Source organism: Heterocephalus glaber, unplaced genomic scaffold (assembly GCF_053883595.1).
Source record: "Heterocephalus glaber isolate CG9 unplaced genomic scaffold, H.glaber_assembly_v1.0 deba00001613, whole genome shotgun sequence".
Classification (NCBI taxonomy): Eukaryota; Metazoa; Chordata; class Mammalia; order Rodentia; family Bathyergidae; genus Heterocephalus; species Heterocephalus glaber.
In genome coordinates this window covers 32,207,145-32,220,707 of record NW_028258384.1, presented here as the reverse complement: position 1 = coordinate 32,220,707, position 13,563 = coordinate 32,207,145, and the positions used below count along the sequence as shown (strand labels likewise).

Here is a 13,563-nt window from a genome sequence, read left to right as displayed (position 1 = left end):
CCTTTGCAGAATTGGAGTCTGCAAACCCACCATTCTCTTGATAAGTCATAACAGTGCTAATAGCTAATGACTTCTACATGATTTATCCTGTCCCCATGCTTCAGTAGTAGGTTCCCAGATTAATGCTCTCTCTCAGCCTCAGAACTTTTCTCTGTTTAAGTTAAATGTAATTCATGATGATAATTGTATTCTTTGGTTCATAATACTCTCCTTTAAAGTAGTTGAAGTCAGTGGGCTCTATACATTAAGTTGAATTTTCTGGTAATGAAGCATTTTTGACTTAGCTTCTAAAAGTCTGGACAAGCTTGACACACTTGACAAATTAGAGCCCCACTCATCAGGCCCCAGTGGAATGGCCTGATGAATATGTCTCCAGATTGTCCTGAGATGACAGAAAGTAGATGTTACCAGACTCTTAACGCTCCGCTGCTGAGAAGTTTCTTGAGGGAAGTTCTGTTCTTCTTATGGCCTCAAAGGCTGGAATCACCGTTCCTGACAAATTTTCATGGTTATGTCATCTTGCACTAAACCCTTTATTGAATGCTAAGAAAATATAAAGATATACACTCGTCTTTGGATAGAGTTCTTCCTCTTTCCTTTCCACTGGACTTGAACATATGGGGAGTGGGGCTGGGAGGGAAGGCAGCATTAAAACTTGCTTGTGTTTTATCCAAACTACATGAGTCTGTCCCTATGTGTAAAGCCTCATATATTTAGAAGAATATTTTTCTATTTCTAATTTAACCACTGTAGCCATAAAGATTTTTTTAACCCCTCCATGGCCAGAATTCTTAATGAACAGGTGGAACTCCTAACATCTACTAATCAGTGCACTCTCACATAATTTAAAGAAATTAATATTCCTCAAATGAGTCCTTTTTCCAAATCATTAGACAAGTATATTTCAATAAAGACAACAATCAGTAAGCTTGAATTTTTTTATTTTTAGAAGTTGAACAAAAATTCATTAGTTTCGGATGAAATTACTAGTATCAAAGACTGTTCCAATATTTTTAGAGTACAGATTACATATAAATTGACTTAAAGAGACACATTTCTTGAAAAAAAATTAAGAGTGCTTAAAGATCCCATTGAATATGTGTCACATTATTCTCAGTTTTATGGATACTGCCTCAGCTAAATGAATCTTGGAAGAAAACAGTGGCTAATTCATCTCAAAACTGGTGGTTAAGAAAACCATTAAAACTATTACAGGGTACAATAAGAGTTGACTTTCTAAAATAGTTTTCCAAATTACTGCCTTATAGTATGATTTTAAGCTAAAATTTATTTTTAAGCTTAACTTTGAGTAAATAATATGAAGACAAAGTGAATTTTTAAGACGTGGTTCTATATATATGTAAATGAGAAATTTTCTGAAAATCAAATACAGCAAGCTCCATTTGCTCAGCTAAGAGAAACATGTACAAAGTTCTCCCATGGCCTCTTGGTATGCAAATTTATAGTAATAGATACTACTTCTAAGGAAATACTTCTACATAAACATTCATTTTCTTTTTAAATCTATTACATTTATAAAGTCATTTGGCTTGTAAACACTCTAGGATAAACCAGTTTTAGGACCAGATCATTGTGTCACAGTAACAGAAATGTGAATCCTACTCATTTCTTTAATTCATGGATTCAGGTTCTCCTAAATTCTCATCATTGAGTTACTAAACTTGTAATATAAGTGTTTGGAAAATCCAAATCTTCATCTCTTGTACCAACGTACCAAGTTATGATGCATTATCATGAAATCACCCCTAGTCAGTTACTTTTAAAATTTTGGTTTGTAAGGTAGTTTGAAAATTATTATCCCACTAGCACTGTCTTCAAATTTCTGAAGCAGAACTAAAAGGAATCATTAATGAGGTATACTTTGTGATAGTTCTATTGCTTCTCTATTGCCCCAGAACTAACCAGGTTATTGAGGATAGATATACAGAAATTATGTTTTTCACCAGATAGCACTTACCATAGGTGATGAAACATCACCTATCTGTGGCTTCTATAATATATTTGGGTGATAGGCTTGCATTAATTTCACCACTGTAATTTTGTAGATTTAGATACATGATGAAAGTTAAATTTTTTTCAAAATCTTTTCATTTCTTTATTTATAACATTGAATCTATATATGAAATTATATCTGAAATAATTTTAAATTAATTTCTCCTTTTACAGCAATAAAAATGTGAAAATTTAAGTATTAGGAGTTGATATTTTGTTGTTATATATTATTATTTTTATATTATTTATTAGCTGTAGTGAAATGAATTTATATTTTAATCTGGGATTAAATATTTTGTACTATCCAATGGTCATACTATCGACCAAATAATAATTTTGAAAAATCAACCAATCTTAGGCAAATTTTGATCTCTAAAGAGTTAAAAAAAGAAAAATTCTTTCTACAGTACATGTGTGTTAGAGTTCAGTCCTGTATTCAGGCTTGCAAGTGTATTATTTGGTGGTTTGTAAAACCAGTGATTGCACATCTTTTAGGAGTCTGGGCAAAACCAAGCATTTGAGGTTTTTCTCTTTTCTTATAATATGAAGAAAATCAGTTTAAATGGGGTGAAAACACACCTGATTTCTAGCTATGCACTTAATGGTGAAGAAACAAGTGACCTTTCTTCAGTTATCACTGTAATTTTCTCTGCATACAGGTTCAACCTTAGTTTGGTTATAGCATAGTCATACAATTTTTGTTTTATGGCCTAACCAGTGGTGGCAACCTATAGCATGCATGCCTCAGTAGGCTGTTTGTTATCACTGAAAGCTCTAAAAGGTTTGCTATTACTGTCCTACCTTTATTTTTTCATGACTTTGGAAAAATTACATATACTTTGTTAGTATTTTTCTCTTTCTGTAAAACCCTACTCAGGGCCAATTCTTCTGAAAGCTGCTTTTAATCTACTTATAATTGATTTCTTTATGCTGTAAATTTGAATACAGATACCATCCAACTGTCTTAAGAGTAATATTTGAATTCACAGTAACAAAAGTTACAAAGTTTGTGCAAAAGATATTGTACACCATTGGAGTACATAGAGATTGCTATAGTGAATTTTATATATAAAGCTGCATTTCTCACTAAAACTATTCTGTGCTACATTAGAAGTTAAGTTTCTGATTTAATTTTTCTTTAATAATAAAACTGAATACCCATTTAATCTCAGAAAATTGAAAATGTAGCATATATATATATATATGTGATGTTTGTAAGTGTTATAGTAAATCTTGGAACCTTTTAAACAGAATAACTGCTTTGGAGTTCTTCAAGTCTTCCAAGGGTCATAAAATAAACCCGGCTGTGGTGATTGCGCAGGGTTGAGGTAAAGAACAGCTTTAAAAGAAGGAGAAAGACACTGTCAGTAGACATTTAATACACTGCAACCAAAGATTTAATAATCAACCATGTTAAGTACTAAGATATAGCTATAATTTCAATTTATCTGCACCTGCTAATGAAAATATTAACCCATACAGTTGTTTGGGACAGGTTTTTTCAAATGAAAGAATGAGAAATTAAATTAGTTTGAAGTTTCAATTATATAGTTAAAATGACCTTTTGCCATATTCTATACTTGCAATTCATACAGTTTAAATCATTTTTATAGGTGGCATTCATCTGTTGAAGTTGACGATTAATTTTGATTAACAATTTTTTGCTTTGGAAATCTAGTTTTACTCAGATTCTCAGATTAGCTTTACTTTTAGTATAAGAAAACAACTTATTTTCATAATGTTTACTATTAACAGCTGGAGTTTAAGAAGCCACTGAAATTTTCTACTTTGTATAATTTTCTATTTCAGTGAATAAATTAACATTAATAGTTTGATAGCATGAGTTTAAGCCAATGACTTAGAGGACATGTTGTATAAACACAGACTCTTTCACAAAGAAAATTAAAACAGAACATGGACAAAAATATCAAATGGGCCTCATTCATAATGGCTATACTTCAAAGGATTTGAGACATAATAATGAGGAAGATAAGATACGCTAGCTGCCCTTGGCTTAACACATTTTATGTGTCAGACATTTTGGGAGATGCTTACTATACATACATTACATGAACGTTCACACTTGCTCCCAAAGTAGTTATTAATATTTCCATTTTGGAGATGAAGGAACTAAAGATCAAGAAGACCAAACTTCTCAGATTTTCATACCTAGTGACATGGAAGCCAGAACTGCATCTTAGTCTATCTAACCTCAAATACTAGTTCTTTTTTTGCAAATTTGGATCTTTCCTTGCTGTGGAGTACTTTAATTTGGTTAATCTCTCTCTCTCTCTCTCTCTCTCTCTCTCTCTCTCTCTCTCTCTCTCTCTCTCTCTCTCTCTCTCTCTCTCTCTCTCGTTTATTTATTAATTTTTTTTTTTTTGGCACCGGAGATCGAACGCGGGTCCTTGCGCTTGCGCAGCAGGCGGCGAAACCACTGAGCTAAATCCCCGGCCTCTCTCTCTTGTTTTGTTGTTTGAGACATGGTCTCACTATGTAGTTCAGACTACCCTTGAATTCACTATGTAGCCCAGGCTGGCCTCGAACTAATGGTAATCCTCCTGCCTCAGCCTCCCGAGTGCTGAGACTATAGGTGTCCAACATCATGTCTGGCTGCAGTCTCCTCTAAATAAAAATGTTCCTTATTTTTATTAGAATTATTTCTTCAACTGTTATTTCTCATGATAAGTAGGAGTATTCCTGGTTTTATAGAATGAACTATCCCATCTAGCTATATGAAGTAGTTGTTGAAATTTATTAAATTACACAAATAATTGTCAAATCTCATTTTTCTTTATCTTTCCTGAAAAGTAGACATCGTAATACCCACTGAAGGAAAATCGATATAGCTTTTAAAGTACCTGCATAAAGCCTAACTCGTGAATTAGGTTTTTAGCAAACATAAGTACTTTTTTCTTCTTTCATTATTTGATTGTGTTGAGAGTTATGAAACAGATTTGAAAAAAACACAAAGAATCAAAACAATAAATGCTGAAGAGGATGTGGAAAAAAAGGAACTCCCATACACTGTTCATGGACTTGTAAATTATACATGGAGAACAGTATAGATATTTCTCAGAAAACTAAAAATACATTTTTCATAAAATCCAGCTATCTCACCTCTGGGTGTATATCCTCAAAAAAAAAATTAAATTAGTATATCAATACTGCCATGCCTGTGTTATTGTTGCCCTCTGACCATAGCTTTGGAATCAGCTATATGGACAGTGAGAAATTATTCAGCCATAAAGAAGAATTAAATCCTGTCATTTGCAGTCAAATGGATGGAAATAGAAAACATGACATTAAGAGAAATAAACCAGAGACAGAAAGGCAAGTGCTTCATGCTCTCTTTTATACATGGAAAGTAAAAACCATTAACCTGAATGTAGAATAATGATTACTAGAGGTTGAGAAGGGTGTAGGAGTGGTGGACAAATGGAGGTTGAACTTGATCAACGTACACTGCATGTGTGTGTGTGTGAACATAACACAATGAATCTCATTAATATGTCCAATTAATGCATGTTAATAAAAATATATGTTTTACAACAGATTTGGTCAATTATTTTTGTTTAAAAATACTCTATATGAATATAAAAAGAACAGTGGATCAGGGATAATAAAGAACTTTATACTGAACAAATAATGGCTAAATTTTAAGATATAACTGCAAATTTTTACTCTTGAAAATGAGGCTGTTTTGAAACAAAATTTTATCATTTAACAAGTCAATATTTCTATTGCAAAATGGAAAATTGTTTTTGCCAATAGCATGCTAATTTGAAAAAACACAACACAAGTATATTTGTGGCCAGAAACAAAAGGGCATATATTCATTTGGTTAATTTCAATTGCTTCTTTATTTTTGCTCTAACTTAAAGGTGTACATTGTACCTTGTCACCTCGAGTACACAGAAATCTCAACTTCTTGATTGACCTGGCCTTCAGCTCACTTTCCAGAACACTTGATTGAAAAGAGCGCACTTCAATGGCCTTTTGCCCCCATCCTGTGGTCCGTTGTGTGCACTCAAAAGCTAAAATACCAATGAAAAATATCAGAAAAGCACATATTTCCCAGTGATGACTGAAAATTTCAAACATTATTAATGTTTGATTATAAAGAAAGGCATTGCAATTCAGGTTAACCCATCTTTTCCTGCTAATTCTATGGTCAGTCATTTGGTCACTTTGTTGCTTAGGAGCGGTGTTCTAACCAACAATTATATATGGGAAACCTGACTTTTAAAAATTAAAACTCTTAAAAATTAACTTGTTCAAATAATGACTTTAGCAACATTAATGTAATTGAATAAATTACTACTGTATATGTAGAACTAAGCCTAATTTGATGGCATTAAGCCTTTTCCCTCTCAGGAAAAATTCATTAAGATTTTAACTTTTTAAGCCTTGGTGACAATGGAGATTATGACAAAAATTCCTTTGCAACAGAAAACCTAATTATGTAGATAATCATACACTCAACTGGTGTTATACAGTATTTTCTGGTACAGGGAGCATCTTACCATTAAATGTTTAACTTTAAAATTGCCATTCTTTATGTACTTTATGAAAAATAAAATTTCTACCAGTAAATGAAATCATAAAATTGTTAACTCAAGCTAAAATAGTCTTGGAAACAACAAAATAAAGCAGTTTCATTTCCAAGCTAGCATGATTAAAATCAGAATTCATTAATTAATATGACTTTCCATTTTCTATTTTGAAGGAAATAAACTATACACTGATATAATTACAATATACATCTCTTAAAAACTTTTCCTTGTCTTTCTTAAAGGTTCTATGATGCCTTTATTTAAACCAAAATTTACTTGGCCAATATATGTATAAATATACATAAAAGATTCATGAAGAAATTCCTAAATCTTCACAAAAGTGACTTTCAAAGCAATAGTTTATTAGATCTCTCAAATAAAATTACCAATAATTTATTATCTTCTGCTTCTTTTTATTGTAATCCAAATTACTTATGTTTATGAAATTGACTTTAAAATTGTAATTAAATTACAAACATATTTTGACTCAGAAAATGACTGTTCTGAAAGAACTTTATGTTTCATTTCAGAATAGAATTAACATAATCCCAGATTATAAAAAAATAAGGAAAATCATTGGCCTGAGCAAGGGAAATAAGTAATGCATTTAGTCCATATGGATTTGAATTTTTTGCCCATGTGACTACTTCACCAAAAAGTAACAACCAAACAGCAAAATTTTCTAAACTTAATGCAAAAGTTACTTGCTAAATGCAAGAACATAGTTCACATGACATCACAAAATTTCTACCTTAGTCCTGCAACATATGAATCTGCCACTTAACCTAGCTACTGAGCTAGCATGCTTTTTGCAATGGGATTCACTCAGTGATTTGGAAGTGAGAATGCTTAGCAAAACTGTTAGTGATTGTTAAGCCTCTCTATATTTGTTTGGAAATGCTGAGCAATGATCTTGCTATCAAAAATATTTGTCATTGTTCAAGGAAATGTAAAATTTAAATTAGGAAAATTTGGATCTGAGTTAGTTTTAAATAACAAAAGAGTTGTTTTTTTAGACAGAAAAACAGAGTAACTTCTTTAACATCAATGCTATAATGTATATCAATAATTAAAACCAAAAATACCATGCACCTATAAGGCTATAATTTATTTTATGTAAAAATGTTTTTCAAATTCTAGTAAAGTAAAATAGCTTTCTTTCTCTAGTTAACAAATCATCCTGTCTAAGGGCAAGAATTGGACAGATAACTTTTCAAGATTCTTTTGACACCTTTGATTGTCTAGTGGCATAAACATAGGGATATCTTCAGTTTCACATTGGAATTGAATGGCCTTATTCCTGTTTGTGTTAACATATTAATCACAAAAGTACCACTGTAAAGGTTATTACATGATTGATTATTTTTACTTCTATCACCTCAGATCTGTCAATTATACTGTAAGCATTTATCTTCTGTCACTTAAAATAGTTTAAAACCCTCTGTGAATTCTTGCCTGTTAGAAGAAATTGGAGCAGGTTTTGGGGACAATCCTTAACATTGACTACATATGAAAAAAATAAAGGATTCTGCAGACACAATGCAAAGTACCATCATCCCATAGAAAAAATGTCCATCAAAATAAGTTTTTTCAAACTGGCCCTTAAAGCCACATGAGGATCACTTTTACCTACTTTACAGAAATTTCTGAGGCTGCTGGTTTCTCTCTTGACAAACTCTCTCTCTCTCTCTCTCTCTCTCTCTCTCTCTCTCTCTCTCTCTCTCTCTCTTCCACACACACACACACACCTGTTTTTCTTTTCCTTAGGAATAGGTATCTTCCATCTTAATAATTTCACCCCCAAATTTTTACTTTTCCTATGCATTCTAGTCCCTATCTAGAAATAACAATATATTCATCAACATTCAGAAACATACACAAGCATCCCAAATCATTTGCATTTCTCAAATCATAAGTCCTCCATTGGTTAGGAAAGCATGCCCTATTTGGAAGATAAAAACACAGTTTTCTTTATGTGGCCACCAGATTGGTACCTTATAGGTATTCCAGTCATATCTATTATTTTTCAAAATGATTTGATTCTTCACAGGAATATTACTCACTAAACAGAATTTTACTAACTGTATGAAATAGAAAATTTTTGTTATTCTTTTATGACTGGGAGTCTCCTAAAGAAAGGTAAATCCTCCAAAATTAATGCAATGGAAACAAGTATTTTCAGCATCTGTGCGAAGTCTACGAAGAGACTTAAAGCAAAATTATAGATTTATTGTGGAAAGGAATTAGTTTCTGTTTTAATTATATAATTAATTTAAATGAACAACTAAGATAACTAAAATTTTTCACTATTTAGTAGTCATATGACTGTGTTAAGTATATGAAAAACACTTGCTTCACCTTACTAAGGGAAAAGGTGTGCAAGACTCCAAATAACCCTCTGTTCTTTAAGAAAAAGTAATCTTTCAGGAAACTTTTACTCAGGATACATTTTTCCTGAAAAGTTTCTCTGAGATTATCTCAAAAAGTGATACATTTTATACATACCTACAGAAGATGGTATGTCTTTCCATACTTCAAGGATTTTCTTGAACAGTTGTTCGTTTGCTTCCACAGAGAGAGTTTCAGCATTGAAGGTGAGCATCATGCCAATTTCCAGGCAATCAGGTAAAATGATGATATTCTGTGGTATAATGATTTCCAGGGGCTGGAATTATGTTTCATAGAGATTTATATGTTCAACATTTTTTATCACTACTATTTTAATTGAAGCAGCTTTCCTAAGCATTAAGACCAAAATAGGTTCAAAGTGTAGGGAGTAAGGTAAGTTCTATTTCCAAATTGAACAGCATGCTACTCACCACTTGGAAAAATCTGCTTACCTTATGAGTTGTAGTCATGACTGTTAAAGATTTGCCTTTATATTTAGGATAAAGACTTGTTTGAAAAAATAAAAATATATTTCTAATACAGAGAGATTACTTGAACCTCTACAATGTTATGACTTGGCTTTAAAATACATTTTGACAATGAATATTTTAGTAATGAATATGTGAACCAAATAACAAATATATAACCTTTGTTATCAATAAATTCATTATAATACAAAATAGAAAATCAACCTAAAAACACTTTGAGCTTAAAATGCTTACAAGCCGCAAGTTTACAATATTTTTCACAGCTTGAAATAAAAATCTTCCCCCCCCTGCAAAAATGTAGAATTTTATATCTAATTTTTATATTATTAAAATATATTCAATACACACATTCAGAAGTATTTCTAAATTCCACAATGCATAAAATAATGTGACAGAATTTGCTTAAGCTGATATTGTCACATTGACAATGTTTCCCTGAGAAATAAATAATTATATTCCTCTATTGTTTCTTTCAAATTAGCAAGTTACAGAAAAAAATAAAAGTTCAGAAACTATACTTGCCAGACCCAGCATACTCAGGCCAAGAGCTTGAGTCCATGTTTCAGCAACAACAATCCTTAAAACTAAAATAGGGATCCAGAGGCGAAAAGCAATTTTAATGCGTTCTCTGGGCACTTGCATGAGCAATTGAATCAGAAAAGAGGTGAAAATTGCAAGAAAGAAGGTTGTCTCAGTAAAAACTGTTTATAATAAAATTGGACTGCTGATAATCCAGACAGCCTCTGATTTAATCCACTTGCTTTTCAGATGATTCCTGAAGTAGCCAGATGCTCTTTGGCACACATGGCTTTGTGAAGCATTACGGATTTGTAATTCAGCACACTTAGAAAGATTTTATTTTCAGTACATTCCATTTTAGAAAACACCTTCCTCTCTCTTATATTAGAGTCCTTTCTCTTTTAATGGATCAATACTCTAGGGCATTTAGCTAAATCTAATTTTGAATATACCTAAGGTATCTTAATTAGGTCAGAAAATGATTTTTAAAAACTCATCTTCTCTCATTCTAGCTTGCACAGTAATTAATGGATTACTTCAATAGGAAATATGTTTTCTTGTGTACTGGTCAGGTGGAACACTGGGTTCAAATATCTTCAGTGGCTTTTCAAATAAGTATAAATTTGGACCAATGCTTAAATGTTCAATATTGCACTAGTTTCTAAATAAAAGATATCTTATACACATAAAGAAAAAGATACAGGAAACTATGGAAGACAACTAAGGAAAATATAATATTTAGAATAAAATTATCCTGACCTCATATCTAAGTGGCTTTTGATGGAAGTGCTTCAGTATTTTCTACATTACAAACAGGGTAAGTTTTGTATAAGCATAGGCAATCACTAAGTGATCAACTAATGATTGTTAATATGACCAAAACACTTTAAAAAATGTTTTCACCAATGTTTTAACAAATGCTCCATGCAATTTATAGAGATCTATGGTGTAATTTTGAAAGTTGTTCAAAATGTCACATGATTCCAGTGACTTAAGAATATTTAGCAGTTTTCTCCAGGAATTTTTGCATAATGGTAATGTGCTAGAATTTTAATTGTTTACAAACTGGGAATCAAAAAAAGGTGAGACACCATAGTTGGTTCAGGCAGTTTTTAAAATATAATTTTCAATAGTACAAGATTGATCATAAACAAAAATTATGAGACAGCGTTATACTTTGACATGTCTAGGGTATTATGTTATGGTCAAGTTTTTAATCAAAATTTTATATATAATATTTTTACAAATATCCATATTTTAGATATTGTATCATATTTTCACTGTTTTATAATTATTTAAAAGGGAATAGATGTGTATTTGTTAACAAAATGCTGAATCTTTTGATCAGAAATTTCAGGCAACAATTGAAACTGTTTTGCATTGAAAAAATCTGTTATTGTATTATGGGATACAAAAGGACTAAGGCAAAAGCTATCACTTAAAATGCCTCCTAGAGCTAATTATTATAATTGCATAAAATGGATGAATAGAGAATGTAGAATCTATCTCTAATCTAAAAGAGGCCAGGCATGAATCAGTTCCAGTTGAAAATTGGCCAGATAGTAATTAGGGCCTGAGATTGTCAGTCTTCAGTAGAAATCCAAAATTTAAATGTAAATTTTATTTACAAGGAACAAACAAATACTCAAACAAAACAAAAACTGTGCCAGGAAAGCAAAATGTCTGAACTGGACTAAGAAACCATCAGTGATATTTGTTTATGTGTGATTAATTTTGGTACTCTATAGCTACCTTTTAGCTCCTCATTCCAGTACGTGTTGTTATTCATATTTTAAACCTTTCAGAATTTTGATATTTGGAAATTTACAATGCTGTACAATAATTTCTAGGGATTTGACGGCATTAACTTACGTTACTTGGCAGGATCACATCAGACAAAACTTCAGATTCTGCATCGATAATGTGGTATCCATTTTCTGAGCTGAAGAAAATCTTTAGTCTTCTCTCAGAGTCCATAGTCAGGTCAACTGTCACTGGCTTATGATCAAGAGTTGGAAATAACTGAAAATATAAAGCAAAATATGAACAAAAGGCCAAAAAAAATGACACTGTGCTTAATGCAAAAAATTCTCCCATTCTTTTCTGGGTTTACAGGTTTGTAAAACCCAGACAGATTTTTTAAATGGCACATTGTATTTAAAGACCTATACATTGGAGCTTGTGTTAGGTCTGTCACTATAAAAAAAAAAGCACAATTATAGTTAGGTTCTAAATATTGTTTCCTTTCAAATGTCAAATTGCCAATGATTCTAAGAGCCTTATAGCACCCTGCACTTTGCTGTACTTAAATCCTTTGTCTTGAGATTCAGCAAATGAAGAAGCTCATCTGGATCAGCTGCCTGTATTTTCGCCAGTATTTGTATATAACCTTCATAAAACATGTAGTGCCCTTTAGAACCTACTGATTGATCGAAGCATACTTGCTAAAAAATGAAAAAGAGCAGACATGTTTACCTATTATCAACTGGGTATGCTCTATGCTTTTATGGTTTCTAGTCCAAGGACACAAAAAGCCAAACAGGATTCCCTGCCAATACCAGGTCATGGGGGAGGACTGAACAACACAGGATTCATCATGCTAGAGTCTTGGGGTGGGATTTAAGAACAGGAGTGAGGACTTGTAGAGGAACTATGTATCAGTTTAGAGAGATTGTTGGTACATATCTCTTTGATTTCCATGTTCCATACCAGGTAGCTCTGAGCAATAGGTTGACACTAAAGAACAAACCCATGTCCGAATATTGACAGCTGAGATCAAATTAGTGATGTAATTTGTGTCAAGGAAAACCAAAGCTGTTTATATAGTAGTCTGTTCTATTTATAAAAAATATATCTATAGGGGAAAGAATCCTTGTGAAGCAGTTATAAGAAGTAGTCCATCTTTATTATGTTATTTTGGCCTACAAAATAAACCATACAAACAGAGTCAAGATACGAAAGTTTTTCATAAATACTTTACTGGGGTCAATCAGAATGTGTCTCTATTTTGTGCCTTGTAAAAACTGGTCCAAGTACTATCTAGTTCAATATTATCTGAAACATTTGCTAAAAAATAGAGATTCTCAGGCCTCACTCCAGATCCACTAATTCAGTGTGAGATTGGGTCTGAGACCTAAATGTTTAACAAATGCTCCAGCTAATTCTGATATATATCCCAGATTAAAAGCTATTTGACTTGATAGAATGTTGCTATTTCACTAATCACATATTTATTTTTATATATTTATTTATGAAATAAATATAAAATAGTCCTATTTGAGTGGGATTTTGGAGCATTCCATTTATTTACAGTCCTCAATTTATGTGATATGATAAAAAAATTAGCAGCACATTGAGGCGCTAAACGGTCTTCCATGAAGATCTACTGAAGCTCAGTTAAATCATAACAAACATGGAAAGACTACTAGTAAGCCTAATTACCATGCCTCACAATAGTTCTAGAGAGAAATTTGTTTAAATTTCAGCTTGGAAGCAACATAGATCCACTCTTTCACCTATTGTATTCATAGTTATTGAAGTAAAGATTTTTCTCTTCCTTCCTACTTGTTCCAATGGGTTCCAATCTTTCCTTTACCTTC

General features: G+C 32.0%; 1 protein-coding gene across 5 annotated transcripts in view; it reads right to left on the bottom strand.

Moving 5' to 3' along the window:
• Nucleotides 1-924: 924 nt before the first annotated feature.
• The window catches only part of Nrk (Nik related kinase), a 141,817-nt gene continuing 129,178 nt past the window's right edge, over nucleotides 925-13,563 (bottom strand). For 2 of the 5 annotated variants that reach the window (XM_087196708.1, XM_021241623.2), the window contains 4 exons: nucleotides 11,837-11,986; nucleotides 9,075-9,234; nucleotides 5,911-6,050; nucleotides 925-3,352 (listed from right to left, as the gene is read on the bottom strand). In XM_087196708.1, coding sequence (XP_087052834.1) covers nucleotides 3,257-3,352; nucleotides 5,911-6,050; nucleotides 9,075-9,234; nucleotides 11,837-11,986 — 546 coding nt within the window. In that variant the 3' untranslated portion in view covers nucleotides 925-3,256. Of the gene's footprint in view, nucleotides 3,353-5,910; nucleotides 6,051-9,074; nucleotides 9,235-11,836; nucleotides 11,987-12,281; nucleotides 12,409-13,563 lie in introns of all 5 variants that reach the window. The other 3 variants (XM_087196709.1, XM_021241625.2, XM_087196710.1) reach the window with 2 other exon arrangements.